The sequence below is a fragment of the Lithobates pipiens genome, unplaced genomic scaffold (assembly GCF_037356315.1).
Source record: "Lithobates pipiens isolate NorthernLeopardFrog02 unplaced genomic scaffold, aLitPip1_a1.2 Scaffold_13, whole genome shotgun sequence".
In the NCBI taxonomy this organism is placed as follows: domain Eukaryota; kingdom Metazoa; phylum Chordata; class Amphibia; order Anura; family Ranidae; genus Lithobates; species Lithobates pipiens.
In genome coordinates, this window is record NW_027507718.1 from 441,869,490 (window position 1) to 441,892,504 (window position 23,015).

Genomic DNA, 23,015 nt, shown 5'->3' on the forward strand with positions numbered 1-23,015 from the left:
ATAATGCTTTGACAGATATCCGCTGAGCATCAATAATTGGCAATGTACAGCAGGGGTAGAAAACTCTGGAACTGGTTGATTTGCTAAAGACAAATAGGCTGTTCATTTTTCAAGAGAAGTTGCATTGTACAAGAGAATTTTCTGCAGAGCTTAGAAAATGTGTTAAAATTTCACTTTGCAAAGAATACCCAATCACATGCAAGGAAAAAAAAAACAACATTTTTGTTTGCACATGATTGGATGATTGAAGGTAGCAGGGCTTCACCTCATTCACTAAGGCCAGCCATACACGGTTCAAATCTCAGCAGGAACTGGCCTTGATTCAAACTGTTAATGGGCAAACTGAATGTACCAAGTTGATCGATTGATCAATTTGGGTAGAAGCAGAATCCCAAATTCTCTTACGATTATCGCGGGCAGGGGAAGTCATCCCTGCCGGGAGAAGACAGCAGCTCATCAGGAGGGATTCCCTTGTCAGCACTGTCTGTGATAATGGGAGAATCATGCAAACCCCTTTTCTGCAACCCGTGGTTGCAGGAAATACATTTGCACCGTGTATGGCCTGCCTAAGCACTGGAGGATAATGGCCTTGCAAAATGCAACTCCCTTGTAAAGTTAAACAGCCTATTTATCTTTAGTAAATCAGCCCCAGTCAGTCCAGTCTAGTATCCAGCTGTCAACTTTCAATGTCCTAGTTGTAGTGGTTAATGCAATTTGATCAGCTTGACATACAGTTGAATAAAAGAGATTAGGTAAGCATGAAAAGGGCATTTCATTAATTCAGGATTGTTTTTTTTTTTTTTTTTGGTTCAACAATGTAAATATGTTTCATCACCTATGCCAGTGTTGGCGAACCTTGGCACCCCAGATGTTTTGGAACTACATTTTCAATGATGCAGTTCCACAACATCTGGGATGCCAAGGTTTGCCATCACTGACCTATGCATTGTTGACTGATATATGAGCAAGTGGGGTGGCCTGTACCTGAGCTTGTGTTCATGTCAGAACTGCATTTCTCCACATACAACCTAATGGGAATGCAAAAGAAGCTTGAAGCACCTTAATGCAGCTTAGGTAGAGAAAAAATACCCGTGAAAGAATTCAAATAAAACTCAGAAGCATCTCAAACTGATCTGAAATGAAAGCTGAGTGCACCTGAAAGCATGCTGCATGTTCCCATCTACACAATCCCTTAGATACTGGGGGAAAATGCTCCCAATTGGGACAGTTTAAAACATTATCAGACATTTCCTTTCCTCTCTTTGAAATAAGCTGACACTGCTTGCTCTGAACTACAGTACACTTGCTAAAAAGCACTGTCCAGTAGATGTGATGAAAAAAAGGTGGATTTAAATATTTATGGCTGGATGAAATGAAATTGTCCTGAAAGTAAAGGCACCTCTCAGTTTTAAGTATCTCTATACAGGAATACCCCACTTTTAAGTACACAATTGGGTTTATTTACTAAAGCTGGAAAGTGCAAAATCAGGCTCACTTCTGCATAGAAGCCAATGAGCTTCCAGGTTTTAGTGCCAAGCTGGGGTTAGAAGCTCATTGGTTTCTATGCAGAAGTGAGCCTGATTTTGCGCTTTCCAGCTTTAGTAAATAAACTCCATTGTGTACTTAAAAGTGGGGTATGCCTGTACCATATGGCAGATCGTAAGTGTTCCCTCTGAATTCATTTATTAGATATTCCATACCTGCAGCTCTTTTTTCCAGCAGCTTCTTTCTTTCTTTTTTTGTCCACATACATCAGTGTGTAAGCCACCTACACATCCAGGATCCCTTCTTGGTTCATAATACAGTACAATGTACTACACCTGTCATAAGCCAGTCCCTTGCCATCACTGCAGCGCAAGCCCAAGAGACGCTTTGCTGTGAAGTGTCTGCAGTTTTGCCTTTTTAATGTCTGATGGCTCACTTTGCTACATTACTATTCCTTATGTAACACCGAAAATATCCATTGCACTTTACGCTTATTTTTATTGCTAGCTTGCCTTCCTAATGGGTAATTTTCCACATGCTAATTCCAGAAGGGCTTTCGAATTTTTTTCTCCTGTGTACACACACTCGTCTATAAATCAACTCTCTTTACTCCTACATGCAAAACAGGGCAATAAGCTGTTTCCTTAAATGGAAACAATTTACAAGATATATTTAGGGAGGCTGAATAAATTAATTGGGCTTTGCGGTTTAATATAAAGAGAGATTTCACTGAAATCTTTATTTTGTTTTTCCAGATTTGAAATTTGTGTGCCTTCGTTATCTGTACTTGAAAGGTTATAATTATAACACTAGATACAATTGCATTTGCAAAATTATATAAGGGAAACTAAGTTCAGCTTTAACAATTATGTCAATTGCAATTTGCAAATTCAGGCCGATTTCTGCTTTACTTCGCAATAAAGGCGTTACCCGACTTATGAAATCATTATAAACTTCAAAAAGAAAAAAAAAAAAAGTAGCACTTCTAGGTTTGGAAAAATACCTGGGAATGGCAATGTATAAAAGCATCATGCGAATCTTTATCCTCAGGCAGATGTACGAAAATGTCAGGAATCTCAACAAAAAACACAGAATATAAGACATAAGAGATTTGCATCAAATAATATATTCCTTATTGCAGCACAGAGATAAGAAAAGAATCCATATAAGGGAGTTTATTATTCAACAGCCTCTGCCACTTGTAATCTTTGTGCTGGAACAAAAGCTAAGTATTTTTAAAGCTTAACCCCGTGCTGCCCATACCGGGACATGCACTTGTTTGAGATCAGCAGCTAGCACACACCATAGACATTATATATATATAGAAGTCATGGATTGCATTCTAGTTAGTCTGGGTTGCTACTTTATGGGAGGTATGCGTCTCAATTTGATACTTTCTATGTATGTCGTGATTTCATATACAGCCTGTGCGGGACCATTATTTGTATTCATTATACTTCATCCCAACATGTTTATTCTAGTCTACCAAAGCTTCAGAGCCCCGTTGTATAATATCTTCGACTGCTTCCGTGGCTGTCAGAGCCAAGGCAGCAGTGATCAACCATTAGTCTTGTTTAGTTCTAAAACAAAAGGCTAGTATTTTTTTAATCACTGGAGAGTTTGGATAACTTGGTGAAAAACAAAAGGAGTGAAAGAGAAGTGGAGGTTTGTGGAAAGCAAATTCAATGTCTGGCAGACTTTTTTTTTTTACGTTTTTATTGTAGGTTCCACAGAAAAAGTACAGCGTGTAAACCTTAGCTATACTTTACAAAATAGTACATTTCAGTTTTATAAATGTGTTGGGGACAAGCTTCATGTAAAAAAAAAAGGTTTGTGATATAATAGAATATGGATAACTTGCACAAGTTACATGCTATATTATGAGAATGGTTACCGTAGTGAAGTGTATTGGCATCGAACCCCTGATATAGCATAAATAAATCCATGTGAGGTTAGGAAAGTTCACCCCAAACTGATTCTTGGGTTGAATCAGCTCCTTGGATTGAGAGTGGCCGGGTACATTAGAGAGTATTTTAGTCTCTTCCCCACCAGGTCCTTGAGGCTTGACACATTTTAAATATCTTAGACCCCACACACACTATACAACTTTTGTTGTCGGATTTCCTTCAGATTTACCAAAACCATGTAGTTCAAGGGCCTGCCTGATTGCATACAAATTGAAACTCTTAAGGTTTGACCTCATATTATATGGTTTTGGTAGATCTGAAGACAAAAAATCTGCAGAAAATCAAATAGTGTGTATGGGGCTTAAGAATAGTCGCAAGCTGTAGCTGTCCAAGATGAGAAGTTTTTGTTCTAGTAGGCCTGTTGAATGAGGGCCTTGTGTATGCATCACTATCAGTGGGTCCAGGAGACCTAGGGCAACAGTTTCATTAATGCACAGAGCTTGTGGAGTTAGAAAGGACCCAATTGTTTAGCTATGTCTACCAGATGGAGGTTTTTCCTCCACAAGGTAGACTGACATTTTTTGGAGCGTTTTAATTTTTAATATGTCGTCTGTGGTGTCATTAATAGCTCTTGCATGTTGTTCAAGGCCTATGTCCTATATTCATTAGTTGCAAGCTTGTTCTGATGATCTCAAAGATGTTGGGAGATAAGCATTTGAATTGGAGGACATGAGATCAGGTTTAACATTTGCTGCTACTTCAGGTATTAGTTGTTCTCAGTCAATTGGGAACAGAGCACTGGGTCACAGACGGTAGGTAGAGTCATCCTCCTCTGTGTCCAGTAAGTTGGCACGCACATAATTCTTAGTGTTCATAGGGGGTTATTTACTAAAGGCAAATCCACTTTGCACTACAAGTGTCAACTACAAGTGCAAAGAAAGGGCACTTGAAATTGCACAGAAAGTTCACTTGGAAGTGCAGTCACTGTACATCTGAGGGGTAGATCTGAAATTAGTGGAAGCTCTGACCATTTTATCATCCAATCATGTGCAAGCTAAAATGCTGTTTTTTATTTTCCTTGCATGTCCCACTTGAATCAACAGCGACTGCTCTTCCAAGTGCACTTTCAGTGCAATTTCAAGTGCACTTTGCACTTGTAGCTTCCATTTGTAGTGCAAAGTGGATTTTCCTTTCGTAAATAACCCCCATAGTGTTTCACTTTTCTAGCTGGGTTTTTGAGACAAACTTCTACATATCAGGAAGGGGGAATCTGTCTCTTATCACAATGGGCCACAATCACAAATGTACACAATAAAGAGCAGTCATGTTGTCCATATCAAGTAGACACATTTTTACTTTAAGTGGACAGCAAGAGGCTGCTCAGGACAACAAGAATAGGAATTGGCTGAAGTTTTTAGACTAAAGGAAAAGATTCGTGGAATGTCAATGGCTACCAAGCAGATGTTTTTCTTCCGTCTTCTGGAAAAAGCTAGAAATTAATTTGTTGGAATACCAGCATTAAATTTGGGGTAGTTATAGGGTTCCTGGATTATCATCCTTGCTATTCATTCTTCTAACACAATGGAAACTAAGAGAAGACTAACATTTAGGGACACACAAAATGGTCCACTAAGCAATTGAGACTAAAGAGGTTATTTACTAAAGGCAAATCCACTCTGCACTACAGGTGCAAACTACAAGTGCAACGTGCACTTGAAATTGCACTAAAAGTGCACTTGGAAGTGCAGTCGCTGTAGATCCGAGGTGGACATGCAAGGAAAATTAAAAAAAACAGCATTTTAGCTTGCACATGATTGGATAATAAAATAATTGGATAATAAAATCAGCAGAGCTTCTCCTCATTTCAGATCTACCCCTCAGATTTTCAGTGACTGCCCTTCCAAGTGTACTTGCAGTGCAATTTCAAGTGCACTTTGCACTTGTAGTGCAAAGTGGATTTGCCGTTCGTAAATAACCCCCTATGAGTTGGAATTACAAAAGGCAAATGGGCTTTTCAATGCTTTTCCTTTGCTTTGCAAGGGAATTTTTGACTTTGCAAGTGACTGAGATTAAAGCGGTTGTCTACCCGCTGATTTGTTTGTTTGTTTTTTCTACCTGCAAAGGAAAAGGCATAATGAGCTAGTATGCACCACACCACAGGTTTAGGAGATATTTTTTTTACCTACAGGTAAGCCTTATTATAGGCTTTCCTGTAGGTAAAAGTCCCAAAAAGGACTATACAACCACTTTAAGCTGTGGTGGTTGATTTACTAAACCTGGAGAGTGCAAAATCAGGTGTAGTTGTGCATAAAACCCATCAGCTTCCAGTTTGTTTTTTGTCAAAAACTGGAAGCTATTGATTTTTCACTCTCCAGGTTTAGTAAATCAACCCCACAGGGACTTACTTTATTCAATCGTGTGATTGGATATTCTTTGCAAAGTGAATTTATACCACATTCAAAATTCCCTTACAAAGTGAACAGCTTATTTACTTTTAGAAAATCAACCTCTGTGCCTATGGGCATATACACATGGGTGTATGTTTGCATAATTTATGTTTATTCCAGCAAAGGTGTTTTATTGAGTGTACATGCTCCATGTTTTACCAATTGTACATAATTAGCAACTCCAAGCAATACATTAAATCAGTTTTTCTGATGCTATTTAGAAAATATTTTAGAAAGCCCACTTACCATAATATAGATCTGTACTGGGAGAATTATGTAGGCTTTTGTTGCTCACCTCAAAACAAAATGCAGCTTAAAAAAAAAGTCTGAGGCCTAATAAAGGTTGATTACTATTGCTGTAACACTTCAGCTCTTTCTTTACTGGTTTTTATACCTTAGTCGTTAAGCAAAGAGTTGTATGAATTATAAATGATGTAAATAAATGGGTAATGTAGAACATGGCAGCAAAGTACCCATGGTTGAGTTGTATTTTTTTCTGTTTATTTCCAGCCAAGTCAACGAGTTTGTCCCTTCCTTTGACACCCGAGTCACCAAAGTAAGTATTGAGCATCGGCAAGCTTTGTTGGCAAGGGATGGGTGTCTTCTCGTCTTGGCTACAATAGCTCTATTTCAGCTTGTTTTTATAAATATGCGCTGTCTTCCAGTGACCCCAAGGGTTCCCCATTTGAGAGCAAGACTATTGAACGAACCTTAAGTGTGGAGCTCTCTGGAACAGCAGGTAAGGAGAACTTTTTTCCTTTGGCATTTATTTTCTACGGTTTTGAGAACTCTTAAAAAACCTCCTCTATTCTATTGCTTTTTTTTGTAAAAAGCAGTAGCGGTAATTTTAATGACATTGTCAGTTTTGGATCTCTCTTTTATGGAAAGGTTACATCTGAATGATTTTTCTGTGAGGAGGAGGGAAACAAATTTTTATTAAAAGATTAAATCCACTTTTATAAAAAAAAAGTTCCAGCATATAACTTGGATAACTGCTACACAAAGCAATTATAACTTAAAGTGGAAGTCTGCCAAGGTTAAGAAAAACAGTATTATCCAGTTATGGTATGCAAGGTAATAAAAGGCAGTGTATCAAAAAAATAAATAAAATAGAAGTGCAACTTTAGAACATGTAGGATTCTTTATAATCATACCTGACGAAGAAACTTAGGTATTTAAAATTGTGCCTTTTAAATCTATTGAGTTGAGCCAATACATTTTGTCATTTTAACTCCACATTTTCTGTTTCCATTGACGGTTAACAACATTTAGCATAAATCATCCTGCTGCTCCATATAGTGTTATATAAGCTTCATTTTGGCTGTTAATTGCCTAGTTACATTCTTTCCTTACAGACAGTTCTCCTACGTTCTGTCAGTGAACTCGCAGGGGATGGTGGCTGGTGGTTTAGTTAAACAAGTATAACAGGCTTGCACTAGACACAGTAACATATTTCATCTTCAGGTGGAATATGCTGAGTAGCAAGGGCCTGATCAAAGAGAAAGAGCCTAGGGCTTGTAAGACCTTTCATGCATCTTTCACTCGGTTTTCTAAGGTCTTTGGTGGAAAGTTTAAAGCAGTTAATAGTAAGAGATAAGGAGTGGGAAAAAAAGCGATCAGCTAGCTTTAATACTTATAAAAGCTTTTTTTTATTGGTTAGTTTGAAGGGCACTTATTTTCAATTTGCAGTGTGACACTTGAAAATGTTAGTTGGAGATGGAATCTCTACCAGTGCTTTTGCACAATAATGAACTAACTTACTAATGTATGGCACAGTAAGGGATTATTTACTAAAGCTGGGCAGTGCAAAATCAGGCTCACTTCTGCATAGAAGCCAATCACCTTCCAGGTTTTATTGCCAAAGCTTAAAAGAGAAGTATGTTTTGTTTTTGTTTGTTTTAAAGAATCATACTTACCTAGGTGGATGCAGCATTGGTCTGATGCTCTATCTGTCCTTCACTGGCTCTAAGACTGAGAAGATAGCTGGTGGCTTTCAGTCACTGCTCTCTGCTCTTACTGGTAGCGGCCATCTCAGGCTCCCAGTGGTTCGCCGGTTCAGGCATCTTTCCCAAGCCGACTCTGTGACATCAGTGGGCTTCAGCCTGCTATCTTCTGAAAACAAGTCATAGTAGTGCAGAACAAACTGCACTCCTGTGAAATACAGGAAAAGTACAGCCAAACAAGCTTTGTACTTCTCCTTTAATTGAACAAGAGGTTAGAAGCTGATTGGTTACCATGCACAGCTGCACCAGATTTGGGTTGCACCAATTTTAGTATATCTACCCCAGTAGTCAAAAGCAACTAGGCCATTACCATTGTCATGATGTTGACTACTGAGCAATGATGAAAAGTAAAATCTAGTTTCTATTGGTCATCTTTCCTCTGCATTATATCCTCAAATACATTTTTATGACTGAGGTATTCCTCTAGAATTAATTTACCAATACCCTGTAACCAGTAAAATATAAATGCAGATAAACACTGTGATTTATTCATGCATACACATACACAAAGAGAAAAAGCTTGAGAGATCAATAGCTATCTCTCTCTTTCTCTCTCTCTCTATTTATTTATATTTTTCATTTTCCATAATACACTAGTTGCTTTGCAATGCCCACTTGTAGCATACTACCTTTTTTCAGTGGCAGCTGGTGCTCCATTTTTTTGGGGGACGGGAAACAAACCTGAGCCACCTCCAGGTCCGCAGTTACCCCATCAAGGTTTGCCGTGTCTTCTCCTGGCTAATCCAGTCTTAAGATCCGCCTCCTGTCCTGATTGGCCAGGAGGAGAAGCTGGAAGACAAAAATGAATATTGATTCGCTAATGTCACAAGTGGGTGGACTCGAGCCCAACTTTTAAAAACAATTAGAGCCTCATGCTCTATTCATGTGCTTCCAAAAAAAAAACCTCATAGAAACCTATGAGTCTAGTGCTCCACATGGAGATTAGAGAGGGCGGTGCCCCTGTGCCCCTAATGGACCTGCCACCACTTCCTTTTTTAGTGATCTTTAGATCTGTTGTTTTCCTAGAAGAAATACTTTATATATACCACAAACGAACCTTTGCCTAGACTATGCACATTAAGGGGGAGTACTCAGAGTACTCAGAATCTGGTGCTGCTCTGCATGGCAGCCAATCAGCTTTTAACTTCAGCTTGTTCAGTTAAGCCTTGACAATAAAACCTGGAAGCCGATTGGTTTCTGTGCGGATCTGAATCACATTTTGCACTCTCTAGGTGTTTACATGGTCTGAATTAGCAGCAAAAGCACTTTAAAATGATTCCTCATTCAGCTTTGTAGCTATAGCATTGTGGAAGTTCATCTTCAAGTGTCTCTTTTATTTTCTATGAAAGCAGAATCATGACAGTCTGCCAGCCTTCTAATGGAAATATACATGTTATCTAAGCTGCTAGGTCTTGTTTACACCTGCATTGCTCTTTGAAGAGTGATCCATAATGGAAGTGGTGCAAGCATTACTGACACACATTTAGAATGTTATACTGCCACCTCCTGAATTCCCTTTTTTTGATAGATCAACAGGCTTTTTTGAATTGATATACTGTACCAAAACCACAAACCTAGTGTTTAAATATACTCACTTGAATGAGACAGGGGGATAACTTTTGCTGCGCTGAAGCACTGTACTGTGACTTTGGCATGCATACGCCCCAATTAAGGGGGAGGCTGGTAAAAATATGACTGCTTATTTTTACCCCCTCCAGCTGCAAGTGCAAACTAAGCATTAAAAAGTTTTATGAGAGTATCTGTTATGATATTTGAAGATTAACTATTTCACAGTACATCCAGCTACAAAGGGCAGTGAAGGCTTGTTTTAAGGTTTTTTGTTGTTGTTTATAGTACTTGATAATAGTATGTAAAAGCTTTAAAGGGGTTGTAAAGGTAAATATTTTTTCACCTTCATGCATTCTATGCATGAAGGTGAAAAAACATCTGACAGTGCCAGCCCCCCCGTTTTACTTACCTGACCCCTCGAAAGTCCCACGATCGCCCCCGACATCCTCTTTGCCGCTCAGCCTGGCCAGAAGGGATGGATTGAAAGTAGCGCAGACATCGGCTGCGCTGCTGTCAATCACATCCAATGACGCGGCGCACTGGGGGCAGGGCCGAGTGATACAGTGAGCGGCTATAGCCACTGGCTGTATCACGGGAGCGCGCCCGCAAGTGCTTCTCACCATGCGAGGGAGCTTGCATGAACGTGAGAAGTACTTGCGGGGGGAAGCCGAGACAGCCGCCAAGGGACCCCAGAAGACCAGGTTCGGGGCCACTCTGTGCAAAACGAGCTGCACAGTGGAGGTAAGTATAACATGTTTGTTATTTAAAAAAATAAAATGAACTTTACAACCCCTTTAATGTCTATCTTGTGGTGCAGGTGCACTTTAAAGCTATTTTTCCCCAATAGAAGAAAATGTCATTGCTTGTGTCTTGTGAGACTTTTGTGCACTGATGATGTGCAGAATGCAGTGACCAAATTTTAATTGAAGTGCCTGTAAACACTAACTAAATAATTAGCTTGCAAAAGAATTATGCATTATAAATAACTGACATTTTTTAAATGAAATACTTGTTTTCCCTTTTCTTTTCTTTTCTTTTTTATTATCCTTTTTAATATTTTAGGGCATGCTGATCTGTTGTAGCCTCTTTGCGGCATGTTAAGGTTTAGATGAGAATTTAGTAAATAGATGTTACATAATCTTTACCTGTAGTCAGGTCAGTGAAAGGTAATTTGTGTTTGGCTGCTGTGAGTTAGTATACTTTGCATGTTGCCTTATATAGTATGTGTAGTGATGGCAGAATGTCAGCAGTATTGTCCTGCAAGCTTGTATTGGTTACAGAGACCTGCTCCATCCATTGTTCCAGAATACCCTTAAGGCCTTGGTGTGATCCAAAGAGGTCATTGGCCTTAACACAGATCATACAGGTATCCTCTCTTTAATTTAGTTCAGTGTAATTTAGTTCAGTGTAACTTTGTGTTGGTCTGTTTGTTTGACATCTATACTTCTTGCCAACAGATGTCTTGTTGTCAGACGTGTCACTAACAGGCTCATATATTTCCTTTTATGTGATGTATGCAATCTAAATGGGAATATGCTGATACCTCATACAAATGGCTGCAAAGCTATTGTTTTGCATTGCTGATAGTCCTAAATCTTAGCTCTTTGCCAAAAGATTACAAGAGCTCCATAAAGTCTTTTTTTATGGTTTTATCAAGGAAAATGTTTACATCAGCCTAGAACATTTGTCCTAACACTAGTTATAGTGAGCAATGTGTGCATAGATTTGATAAGCCATAAAATGTCATTTCAATTATGAAACAAAAAGAATAAAACGTGCTTTTCATGTAAGTGAATGCTTTGTAGAGTCATAGATGGGCTTGCTTTGTATTGCAGTACATTGTATTATTGTGTTCGCTTTAGTGTATTACACAGGCGCTAATCCTAAAATACACATTGGCAGCCGGAAAGCGATGTGTATAGATGAGAAGCTGCACTCTGCATAGGGGGGCCTGGCAAGGGGTAAAAGGACACAAATAACCCCCCGGGCACTGTTATTTTGACAGATGACAGATGATAGCCAGCAGCATGATACATGAGTTAAAGAAATGCAGAAGTAACTTGCTACTGCACAGTCTAAGAGATGTTAAAGTGATGCAGCTAGCAACATTAACTGATTATTTTTTTTAACAGGTAGTAGGAATAAGAAATGATGACATGCATGACTTCTGAATCATAAATCACTTAAAGACCTACTTCAGGCTGCTGTTAATTTTACAAGTGCTATGTGGTTAAATACTTTTTTGGCAGAGGGTTAAAGGCTAATACTGACCTGTGAGCAAAATCCTCTCTTAGACAGATGTCACGGGAATGGGTGTCCCCATTGGAAGATTTCCCCTCTTACTGATGGCAACTCAGAATTTAACCTCATTTTCATTCTTGGTGACATTGGCAACCAGGACACTTAGAAATTGTGAATCTCCTTAATGGGGACACAGACAGCAATATAAACTCGGCAGTGGTTCCAACCCCTCACCATTTTATCCCGTTCCAAAGTTTTGCCATTCGTTTTAATTAGGTGTACAATGGACTAGTGCAGTGGTTCTCAACCCTGTCCTCAAGTACCCCCAACAGGCCATGTTTTGGGAATTTCTGTCCAAAATAGCTGTCCAAAATACCAAGCAATTGATGCTGATTTAAAGCATCTGTGCAAGATAAAGGAGAAACTGCAAACATGGCCTTTTGGGGGTACTTGAGGACAGGGTTGAGAACCACTGGACTAGGACTAGTGGACTTAGTGAAGGTGTAAGAATTACAAGAGCTTAGCATAATATACCCTTCAATGTCATGTTTAGAGAAGTTTGCGTGACCTATATTTATGTTAGGTTTACGGAAACCCTCTGCGAACTACAGGGACCATTAATGCCCCGAATGAAGTTTCAGTTAATCAGACATCGGTCTAACAACCTCTATTTTTTTTTGTCCATTGTGGGCAATTTTACACATTTCATTTCCTTTAATTTATACTGCTGTCTACATTAGGAATAAACACTGGCAAATAAAACAACTGTAGGCCAGCCCAGGATAACACCTCCTCCTACCTGAATGCCTCAGTTCTTTGCTAGTGGCCTGGGAGGAGGGACGTCTTCTTTTCATCTATGCTGTTAAGAAGACTAATTTGGTTTTGCTAGCACTCTTTTTTTTTCTTACTCTTCAAGATTTTTCTTCTTCAGTTAAGACTCTTTCTCTACATCACTGCAAGAGCTTGTCTTTTCCATTGCAATTCTCAAAAGCTTCCATCCTCAGCCTGGTTTTTGTGCCTGCCCTGTCTCTGAAGACTCACTCAGTGAGAAGGCTGGTTGGCACAAGCACCAGGAGCTACCTCAATCAAATAGACTGCATTGTTTTAGTGTTGTTCTAATAAAGTGAAGATTTGCATGATTTATGTTTGTGCTGGACATCTTTTCTGCTATACTTCTGTATGACTTTAGCATAACTCAATTTTCAGCCGATTTTGCTGTGGAAGGGTTAATGCTGTGGACTGATTGAGAAAGCATAGTCCCGCCACCCCTGCTTGCAAAGAGCCTCCAGGAACCTAAATCCTAGAGCCATTCCTGCTGTCTGCCTTCATTGACTTTGATCCCCTCTGATCTGCAGACCCTCACCCGCTACCAGCTGTTTGGGTTTTGAGATTACCTAAGACCACTTACTTACTTTTCTTACTTACTTGTCTTACCATAACAGAGTCATCATACCTCTCATTCCTTTTTAGGACATTTGTACAGGGAGCTTTCCCATGTAGTCCTGCCTGTTCATTCCTCCTTGACTATGGAATCTGAATCTGGTTCTGTATGTGCTTCAGAAACCATTGTTTAAACCCATCAGAGGTATTTCTCACTCTACTCTCACCTGCAAGGTGGTATTGCATGTAGTCATTACCTCTGCAAAGCAAGTTTCTGAACTCATAGCCTTATTCTGTAAAGCACTCCTGGTTTTACATAGGGACAATGTGGTGTTGAGGCCCACAACTTCGTTCTTGCCTAAAATGGTTTTTGCCTTTCTACCCAACCAGGACCCTAGTTCTCCTGTCCCTATGTCTGGCTCTAGTTCACCGAAAGGGCATTTTCCTCCATTGTCTGTATGTGAGAGGATATCTTGCAGCCACTGTTTCCTTTTTGTAATCCCTGATGGACCCTGTAAGGGTAATCTGACTTCCTGTTCCACCATTTTTGGGTGGCTCAGGCAGACTTGGTACTGTTTTTCTACAAAACTGCAGCATGCTGGTAGTAGGGGGATTATCCAGGGCTGGGCTTCATTTATTATCGCTTGCCAGTGTCCAATCTTTCATTATCTGACAGTATAACCCAAAGATAAAAGACTTCCTGTGACCTTCAATGGACTCCTAGAAAAGGGAATTCATGGTGAGTACCAAAATCCTATTTTTTACAAACTTTATCACCGCTTTCTTTTTCTAGCAATTTTGTGGAGTGTCTGAATATGACTTTGCAGTAAGAAAAGACCCCTTTTTTTCAGTAATTCATATGATCTGGTCAGAGATACTGTAACTTGGCCATAATTCAGTCAGTAATTTTTGGGAAGCATTGGAAATGTGAATCACTGAGCTTCTTCTATCTAGTAACCCCATCACTTTTTCCTGATGGATTCTTTCTTGGAATAAAAGTAGAATTAAACAAATAAGTAACACCATATGAGATAGTTATGGCAGCAGTGATGGGAGGAGTCAGTTCCTCATCAAGAAATATAAAAAGAGTAATGTCACGCCCAGATCTGATATATTTATTTGCTGTATTTTATGCAGTAATTCGAAGTAAAACTATTTTGTATTAAGATGTAACAATGAACCGTTTTTTTTTTTTTGGCTCTATTAAGTGGTTTTTTAGGAATGGAATACATTTGCACAACAACCTTGGTATGGCATTGTTTATCCACCTGCTATAGAAGTTCCCCTGCACCAGGGTTTAGTTACCGGTAGATAAATATGTGTGTAAATGCCAGCAAAGGGTATTGTGCATTTTGTTATTGGTTCCTTTTCATCAAGTTTTAACAATTTTACTATAGCAACCACCTAGGCAATTAAACATTTTGCTGATATGTTATCTTATAGATTAGATAAGGAAGGTAAATAAACAGAGGCCTATTGTGTCCTAAATTCACCATCAAATTTCAACTCCCTTCCCATGCTTTAGATAATTTGGCATAATAATTGTTCCCAGGTTTTGCCTTCAAGGATAAAAATATAATAGAAGCAAACATGCGCTACTCAAAAAACATACTCGGCTCTCCTGTGACACAGAGATGATTGAGAAACGGGCAAGCAAAGCCAGCAACAGCCGATGAAGCTCTTACAATCTGTAAGCTTAATATCAAGAGATACAGCATTCAAAGAAGAGAAGAGAAACAGCAATGATGGGTGCTGATTATTACATTCTTACAGTCAGCGCTCTCAGCTGCCAGAATACCTAAAGAGTCACTGCAGCTGCTTGGCTACAGTTACCATTTGTTGCCTTTTTTTTCTGATGGGCTCCTTTGATTTCTCAATCGAAGTTTATCAGGTTGGGTGTTAATGAAGGGGCCACCCATGGATCAAATTTTGAACAGGAATTGGAAGAAAATCAAGCTGTGTATGGCCAGCTTTATAAAAAAAAATGTTGCTGGATAAACTCTTTACATGAATATAGCACACCCCTTAAGGAACCGCTGGTAAATTTTGTCCCATTTCCCCCTTTAGAACACACAAATCAAGGCACACAGCATTTTCTTCCTTCTTCCACCCACTCAGAAAACAGTCTAGGGGTTTTTTTTTCTGGATTTTATTGGAACATAAAATTGGATAAGCATAGGAAGTATGGGATACCCCGATGAACTGCCACTGGCTGCCCTTCTGGCTGCAATACTGTACAAGTTGTGGGCTGCACTGCTTCCACTGAATGTCCTATAGGATTTAATATGTTGCTGGTGACTTGTTCTTCCTTAAGGGGGCTAAAAGCTACACACAGTCACTTATCCTCAGCATTGGGGGGTCATTTTCTCACTTAGCCACAAGATCACTGGTTGCATCCTACCGATATCCACCAGGCTCTTCCTGAGGGAGATGCAGACTGACACTGCCACAGGAGAGTTGGACTCTTTCCCACCAACTTCCTCCTGGCTCTCTCCAGCAAGCTTCCTCCTGACACAGCTTGATCCCTGGATAATGGATCTGCGAATAGGCCCCCCAGCTTAGCCTAGCTGGGACCTCAGTGTCTTCACAAGGGCTTCTATAGCAATCCTGCCCCAGGAGCAGAGCCCATGCACAGGAGTTTACTGCTGCAGGACTGGACCTAGGAACACTACATCCTGCTACTGAGGCCTCAGACTATTTATGGGCTCTCTCTCCATCTTCTGGGCACACCTCCCCAGGGACTGGCTGGAGTTACATAAATATTCAGGCTGCCTGTTCTGCCCCCCTCCCACTATACCTGTAGAGGGGAAGTAACAGAACAGCAGCTTGTGAAACATTGAGCAGGCCTAAGCATTCAACCCCTGCTCCACTGATTACAGAGGAACTAAACTTAATTTGCCTAGCAGCTTACTCTATACTAGGAGGGTGCTACATCAACTCATCTTTTAAACTGGACACCCACGATAATCTGTTGTCTGTAACGGCACTGGTTGAAAATGTCAGTGTCAGTCAATCGGAAGTTTTGCCAGCTCCTCCTGTAAATCAAATGACTCTCATTTGCATCTATGTGTTTTTGATTGTTTGTTCTACATTTTTTTTATTTACAAAATGTATGTTTAGAGATTGTAAGATCTTCATCTTTAAAGATAGAATGGTTGTCGCTGGCTGTGTCTGCCCATTTCTCTGCCGTCTTTGTGTCACAGGAGAGCCGAGTCTGTTTTTTTTTGCCTGAGGCAGGCGCAACCGCTTTGGTTCTAACGGTCTTTGTACTAAATGATTTCTCCTCGTAGCAGCCAGTGTGGCGAGGTTTGTGAATTGTCTGGAGAATACACGTTCAAATATGTAGTTTACACTGATTAATAGCTTATGCTGGTGCAGAGTTTATACTGGTTCCCCAGCATGCTGGTTCATGGTTTGTACTGGTTTTCTGCTGATGTTTTGAGATTGCATGGCAGAGGACATACCTACATACATGCATATGTTTTTATATATACATATATATATATATATATAATTTTTTTAACAGGAATGTTGATAGATTTTCACAGTTATGTACTGTATGTGCAGTCAAGAATTAAAAAAAAATTATGTTGATGGGGAATGAACGTATAGAATAGTAAAAGTTTCAGCCAGTCCTTCCCCACCTTGTACTTCTGTACCTGAAGGCTCTGTAGAGCAATTAATCCTGAAAGTTCAAAACTAAGGTTCCAAATTCATTTTCTAAGACAGCTCTCTGCTCCCCCTCCCAATAGTGAATCAGCAGTGTTCTTGTCTCCCCGTCTTAAATGTAAATAACAAGGAAGAATTCTGGGAAGGGGAGCAGGCTGAGCTGAGCTATTGAGAGAATGATTTGAATAACTAGAGTCTGGTCACCAACTTAAAGTAGAGCTAACTGGGCAAAATGTTTTTTTTTTTTCCAATTTGGCTAGAGTATGTGAGGGTTATAACCCTTGTCGGTTTTCTTGCCATCTGTGTGCCATTGGGGAGATATCCCTTCACTTTTTTTCCCCATAGCCAAACAGGAAGTGAGAGGAAATCCCTACAAGTTAAGGCAATCTCTTGGGGACCCCCAGATCACTAGAACTAATGTCCCCATTGGAAGATGTCCCGTCCACCATTCAGCTCCTATTGGAGGATCTCCCTTTGCTGCCCAAGAGACACAGGGAGCACTTATCACATAAGATAAGCACAGTAAAGTATCAGAAGATTGTTTTTGTTTATTTAGGGTTATCACTGGAAAATATCTGAATTTTTTGATTTAACCACTTGACCTCCGGAAGATTCCCCCCCCCCCCCCCCCCTTTCATGACCAGGTCATTTTTTGCGACAGAGCACTGCGTTGTTTTACCTGACAATTGTGCGATCGTACAATTCTGTATCCAAATAAAATTGATGTTCTTTTTCCTCAAATTAAGCTTTCTCTTGGTGATATTTGATTACCTCTGCGTTTTTATTTTTTGCGCTAAAAATAGACTGTCAATTTTTAAAAGAAAAACAACAATATTTTTTACTATCTGCTATAAAACATATCTGATAAAAAAATTGAAAAAAAATCGAATTTCTTCATAACTTCAGGCCAATATGTATTCTGCTACATATTTTTGGTAAACAAAAATCTCAGTAAGCCTATATTGGTTTGCTCAAAAGTTATAGCGTCTACAAACTATGGGATTTTTTATGAATTTTTATTCATTTATTTTACTAGTAATGGCGGCGATCAGTGGCTTATAGTGGGACTGCGATATTGCAGCGGGCATTCGAACACTAACTGACACATTTTGGGGACCAGTGACACTAATACAGTGATCAGTGCTAAAAAATATGCACTGTTATTTTACTAATGACACTGGCTTGGAAGGGGTTAACATCAGGGGCGATCAAAGGGTTAACTGTGTGCTCTGTCAGTGTTTTACTACAGTGTGGGAGGTGCTTTTACTAGGGGAAGACAAGGATCCATTTCCCTGATTTGCCTTCCCTTTTGTCAGAATGACAATCTGCCTTGTTTACATAGGGAGACCATCATTTTGTGTCTCTGCAGGATTATTGGCGGGTATTGGCAGACATCGAGTCCACGGTATCTGCTGATAACCTGCCGCTGTGTATAATCACAGCGGGAGCGAGCCGGTGGTGGCACGCATGCACGCTCCCTACCTGGAAGATTCAGATCACGTATAGAGTATATATATATATCTATGTGATCTGGTGCACAGCTGCCGCCCTGTAGCAGTAAAACTGCTATTGGGCGGTCAGCAAATGGTTATTAGTCTGCTACACGTGTGGTTACCCAAGAGAAGCAGGTATTACGCTTTACAGAAATATGTAGTTATGCTTCATCTCTTATGTAGAGAATGCTAGCATGTATTATTTTGTGTCCTAAGCAATTTAGCAGTGAGTTGCAGTTCAGCTCATCTGGCTCAACGTTGTATTTAAAAAACGAAACAGATTGGGAGTGTGGAGGGGAATGTATCTGTCACGTACAAATGAGCTGGTCATCACATTAGAAAGCAGTTAAGCTATGGGTACAATCTGGACAGTGAAATACCTTTCATAAGAGGGCCCATTCACATTTGTCTGTTTTTGCCAGCTGTGGCTTCCATTGTAATCAATGAAAACACATCAAAGCGCACAATGACATGCATTATGATGTTTTACTGATATAGTGGAAAACATACCCGGAAAATGGACAAGTAGGAACATTTAAAGGGTAATTAAACCCAAGAGCAAATAAAACTTGTATTGTAGCTTACCAGTCCATAGATGTGGTTGCTGCTTTCATTTTATTTTTTCAGGCTAAGAACATTTTCAGCAAATACAGAAATATCAGCAGAAAATGCAGTGTTCTTGTCACTTCCTGTGAGCTGAGCAGAAAGAAAAAAAACAATGTTATCTTTCTTATGTAAACTATTAATCTCCCATGGAGATGGGACAAAAGCAGGCCTGCTAGAAGTCCAGTCTGTGTACCAACCATGTCTTCCTCCATTGATACAGTAGAGAAATGAGCGTAGTCACTCAGGGATAGGTGTGGGTAAAAATACAGCAAAAAAAAAAAAGCCAGAAAAATGTGTGCAGCCACCATAGCTAAGGCCCCTTTGACACGGGCACCTCCTTTTGGCGGACCCCGTTGCTCAGTGAAGGATCGCTCTGCTGATCCCCGTCTTATCAGGTGGATGACAGGTCCATCTCCGCTCACTGTGCAGAGCGGAGACGGTCACAGTCCCACTCTCCTCTATGGGGAAATCAGGTAAAAACGGACCGCTTGTCTGTTTTCATTTGATCCCATCTGATCTGATCCGCCAGACAGATGGAAAATAGGACCACAATCCGTCTGGATTTTGTGGGCAGACCGGATCGCGTTTCATCGGACACATGTCTGCTGCTCCATAGGGGAGAGTGCAAGGTCCGATCACCTAATCGGACACCCCGTGGGAAAGGACCCTAAAGATTGTTAAGCTTGCAACATATATACACAATTTTCGTGGGGGTTTAGATTTTATTTATTATAGGTACTTACAGTATATAGCACCAACAATCTACACATATATTGTACATTCATGTCAGTTACATTCTCAAGGAACTTACAATCTAAGGTCCCTAACTCACATACTAGAGCCAAGTTACCTACCAACATGTCTTTGGAGTGTGGGAAGAAAGCCATACAGGTACAGGTAGAACATGCACACTCCAGGCAGGTAGTGCTGTAGTTGGGACTGATAACCCAAGTGCTGCCAGGTGGAAGTGCTAACCATATAGTGACTGTGTTGCTTTACGTTATTTATTATTATTATTATTAGGCGTGCATTGTGAATTCCCTAGAATGTCAATATAGGGGTGGGAAGAAGGGTGGAGTAAAGCCATAAAGCTATGCCATACACCAGTCATTGTCGAACCTTGGCACCCCAGATGTTTTGGAACTACATTTCCCATGATGCTCAATTACATTGCAGTTTGAGTCCATGAGCATCATGGGAAATGTAGTTCCAAAACGTCTGGGGTGCCAAGGTTTGCCATCACTGCCATACACCATACAATTGTCACAGTAGAGTATTTCCAACATGCTATCCCCCTTGCAATTTATCATCTGCCTATGTTTGGTGCACTCTCATGGCACCTATAGACATAAAGATCACCCCATCTTGCTAAAATCTGCCAGACTGGACAATAATCTTCAGATGTTTGTGGTTACCTTTATACAGTACAAAGTGCTTCAGGCTCTTGTGGGACGTATAATTAATAATAGGCTGCCTTCTCATTAGAAAGGGTTCATTCTACAAATTAGCTGCCTCTACTGTGTCTTCGGGTCACGAGCAATGCATGATAACCTATGACCCCGAGGATTAATCAAACCACCAAGTCTGAGCTGCGCTCTGCTGAGCATGCCCTCTTAAGAAATGATTTTAGGAAATAGAGTTAGGGAAGGAAATTGACAATCAGCTAATAATTTTAGAATTGTGCCTGGGTAGGGTGAGGTGTGGAACAGCCAGTGCTTAGCTAGAACGCAGCTCTGTTTCATCACTCATAGAGAATTTAGCACCAGGTCATACTCTAGGCCCAAGGTTACCTCCATATCTGTCATCACTGCTGGCTGATGATAAATTATGTGACTGAACTATAATTATACAGCATTTAATAAAATCACCTACTGAATTTCACTGTCAATGACTGATATAAAAACACACTTCAGTATACTTATGTATTTCTGTGGTCATTTTTTCAAAATTGCATTAAATATTCTTTATATTGCGTTGTCACAGAACAGCTTAAAGGTAAAATCAAGTATACAGTGGGACTGATGTGTCTTAAAGTGGTTGTAAATCCATATATATATATATATATATATATATATATATATATATATATATATATATATCTATATACCCAGTGAAGTGAACAGCCTCAGATGATACACGGATCAAACAAATCTCCTCCTACATAAGCTGTACCTGTTTATCTGCAGTCTTCTCTTCTCTATAGCTATTCAAAGTGCAGAGTTTATACAGCTTTTTGAAAAAGCAGGGGGTGGGGAGATGATGTTACACTCTGCAGAGCTCTGCGAGAAGAACTATGATTGCTGATTGGAGAGAAGGGATACACCCCCTTCACATACCTCACAGGTACGGAGATGAGGCTGTCAATCACAGGCTGTGTGCTGGAGCTCCCCCATCACTTTTTTATCTCTTGGTGTCAGGAAAACCTTGTCAGAATTGACACATACAGATAGCAGAGGAACAAGGCAGCAGGGAGAAATAACGCTTAGTGCTCTGGATTGAAACAAGTACACTATTGAGTGATATGCTTTGTTCATGTTGAAGGTTTACAACCACTTTAGGTTGCGAGGGAAGCACTTTTCTGGATACACAAGAGGGAGAAAGTTCAAGATCCCCAGTGTGATGATCTTCAATAGGAGTCAGAGAGCAGTAAGAAGGTGGCACGAAGTCTGCTGAATGGTGTTGTATGGAAAGTGGCATTTGTGGACATAAAAAATAAAACACTACTGTAAAAAAAAGGACATATTTCTATTTATCAAGTTTAATTGTTATGTAAATTAAATCAATTTAGTTCCACTGCATACAAAGAAAACTTAGCACAATTAGTTTGGATGATATTATGTGAATATTGCGGCAGGGTCACCAAATAAATACCCTTTGAGCTCAGCATAGAAAAGGTCTAGAAAAAGTTACGTTCTCCAGGCAGATTGTGCTATAGTGGATTTTGTTACATCGCTTCTTCAGGCCAATATTAAAATTGTCTGATGTACACGAAAGACATAAAAAAAAGAAGGAAAAAAAAAAACACTTAAAACACAAAATGTAGCGTTTTTTATGAAAAGGTCAAGATATAAGTATTTTATTAAATTCAATCAAATAAAAACATTTATAATAAACATTTATTTTAATTAGAGCTAATTCACACTATGTGCAGTGACAGATGTTTTATCACTTGTTAATACTTCTATCAACGCAAGGACACACCGAAAACAGTTGTTTCCTATGTGTTCCATTTACATTGCAATGCAGCCTAGCGCTGCAGCGTGCTCTGATAAAATGCAGACATGTTGCATTTTATCGCAGTGCACAGGACCAAATCGCACTGTAATGTTGGGCAGCACAGCGCACCACATGACATTGCAGTGAATGATGTGTATGTTTTGTACACTTTAAAAAAAGCTTGTACAAAGCAAAACGCCCAAAAAAAAGGACGGTGCAATGCCAGCACTCCAGCTGGCAACGCAGAGCGGCCGTAATGCTGAATCTCTCTGGCTGCTCTGTGATTTAACACCATTGCAGTGTGAATTGGCTCTTAGAGTTGTACTCCATGGAGGGGGGGGGATTTACCAAAATCATGGATCCCGAGGGATTTACTGCTCCTCCCTGTCATCGAGAGCAGTGATCGCTGTCGTGTCAGTGGTAGCCCATTCCCCCCACAGTTAGAACACCTCCCTAGGACACATTTAACCCCTTGATCGCCCCCCGAGTTTAACCCCTTCCCTGCCAGTGTCATTTACACAGTAATCAGTGTATTTTTATAGCACTGATCGCTGTATAAATTAAAATGGTGTCAAAAGTGTCCAATGTGTCCGCCATAATGTTGGAGTCACGTTAAAAACCGCAGATCGCCGCCATTACTAATAAAAAATAATAATAATAAATCGATCCCCTATTTTGTAGATGTTATAACTTTTGCGCAATCCAATCAATATACGCTTATTGCGATTTTTTTTTTTTTTACCAAAAATACAATATTGGTCAATACAATATAAATACAAAAAAATACATATTGGTCTTAACCGAGAAAGACATTTTTTTAAATATATTTTTTGGGAGATATTTATTATAGCAAAAAATAAAGTGTAAGCGCCCAACTTATATATGTGTGACTCTTAAAGTGATACAAACGTGTATGTGTACACCTGTGTAACAAAATATATGTGGAGTAACCCCAAAAAGAAAAATGGGGGTAATACTGTGTTGAAACAATTAATAAGA

General features: G+C 39.8%; 1 protein-coding gene across 3 annotated transcripts in view; it reads left to right on the forward strand.

Moving 5' to 3' along the window:
• Positions 1 to 23,015, forward strand: part of PPARGC1A (PPARG coactivator 1 alpha) — a 132,130-nt gene that overhangs the window by 69,143 nt on the left and 39,972 nt on the right. For all 3 annotated transcript variants that reach the window (XM_077477702.1, XM_077477701.1, XM_077477703.1), the window contains 2 exons: positions 6,350 to 6,395; positions 6,505 to 6,578. In XM_077477702.1, the coding sequence (XP_077333828.1) occupies positions 6,350 to 6,395; positions 6,505 to 6,578 (120 nt within the window). The remainder of the gene's footprint in view (positions 1 to 6,349; positions 6,396 to 6,504; positions 6,579 to 23,015) is intronic.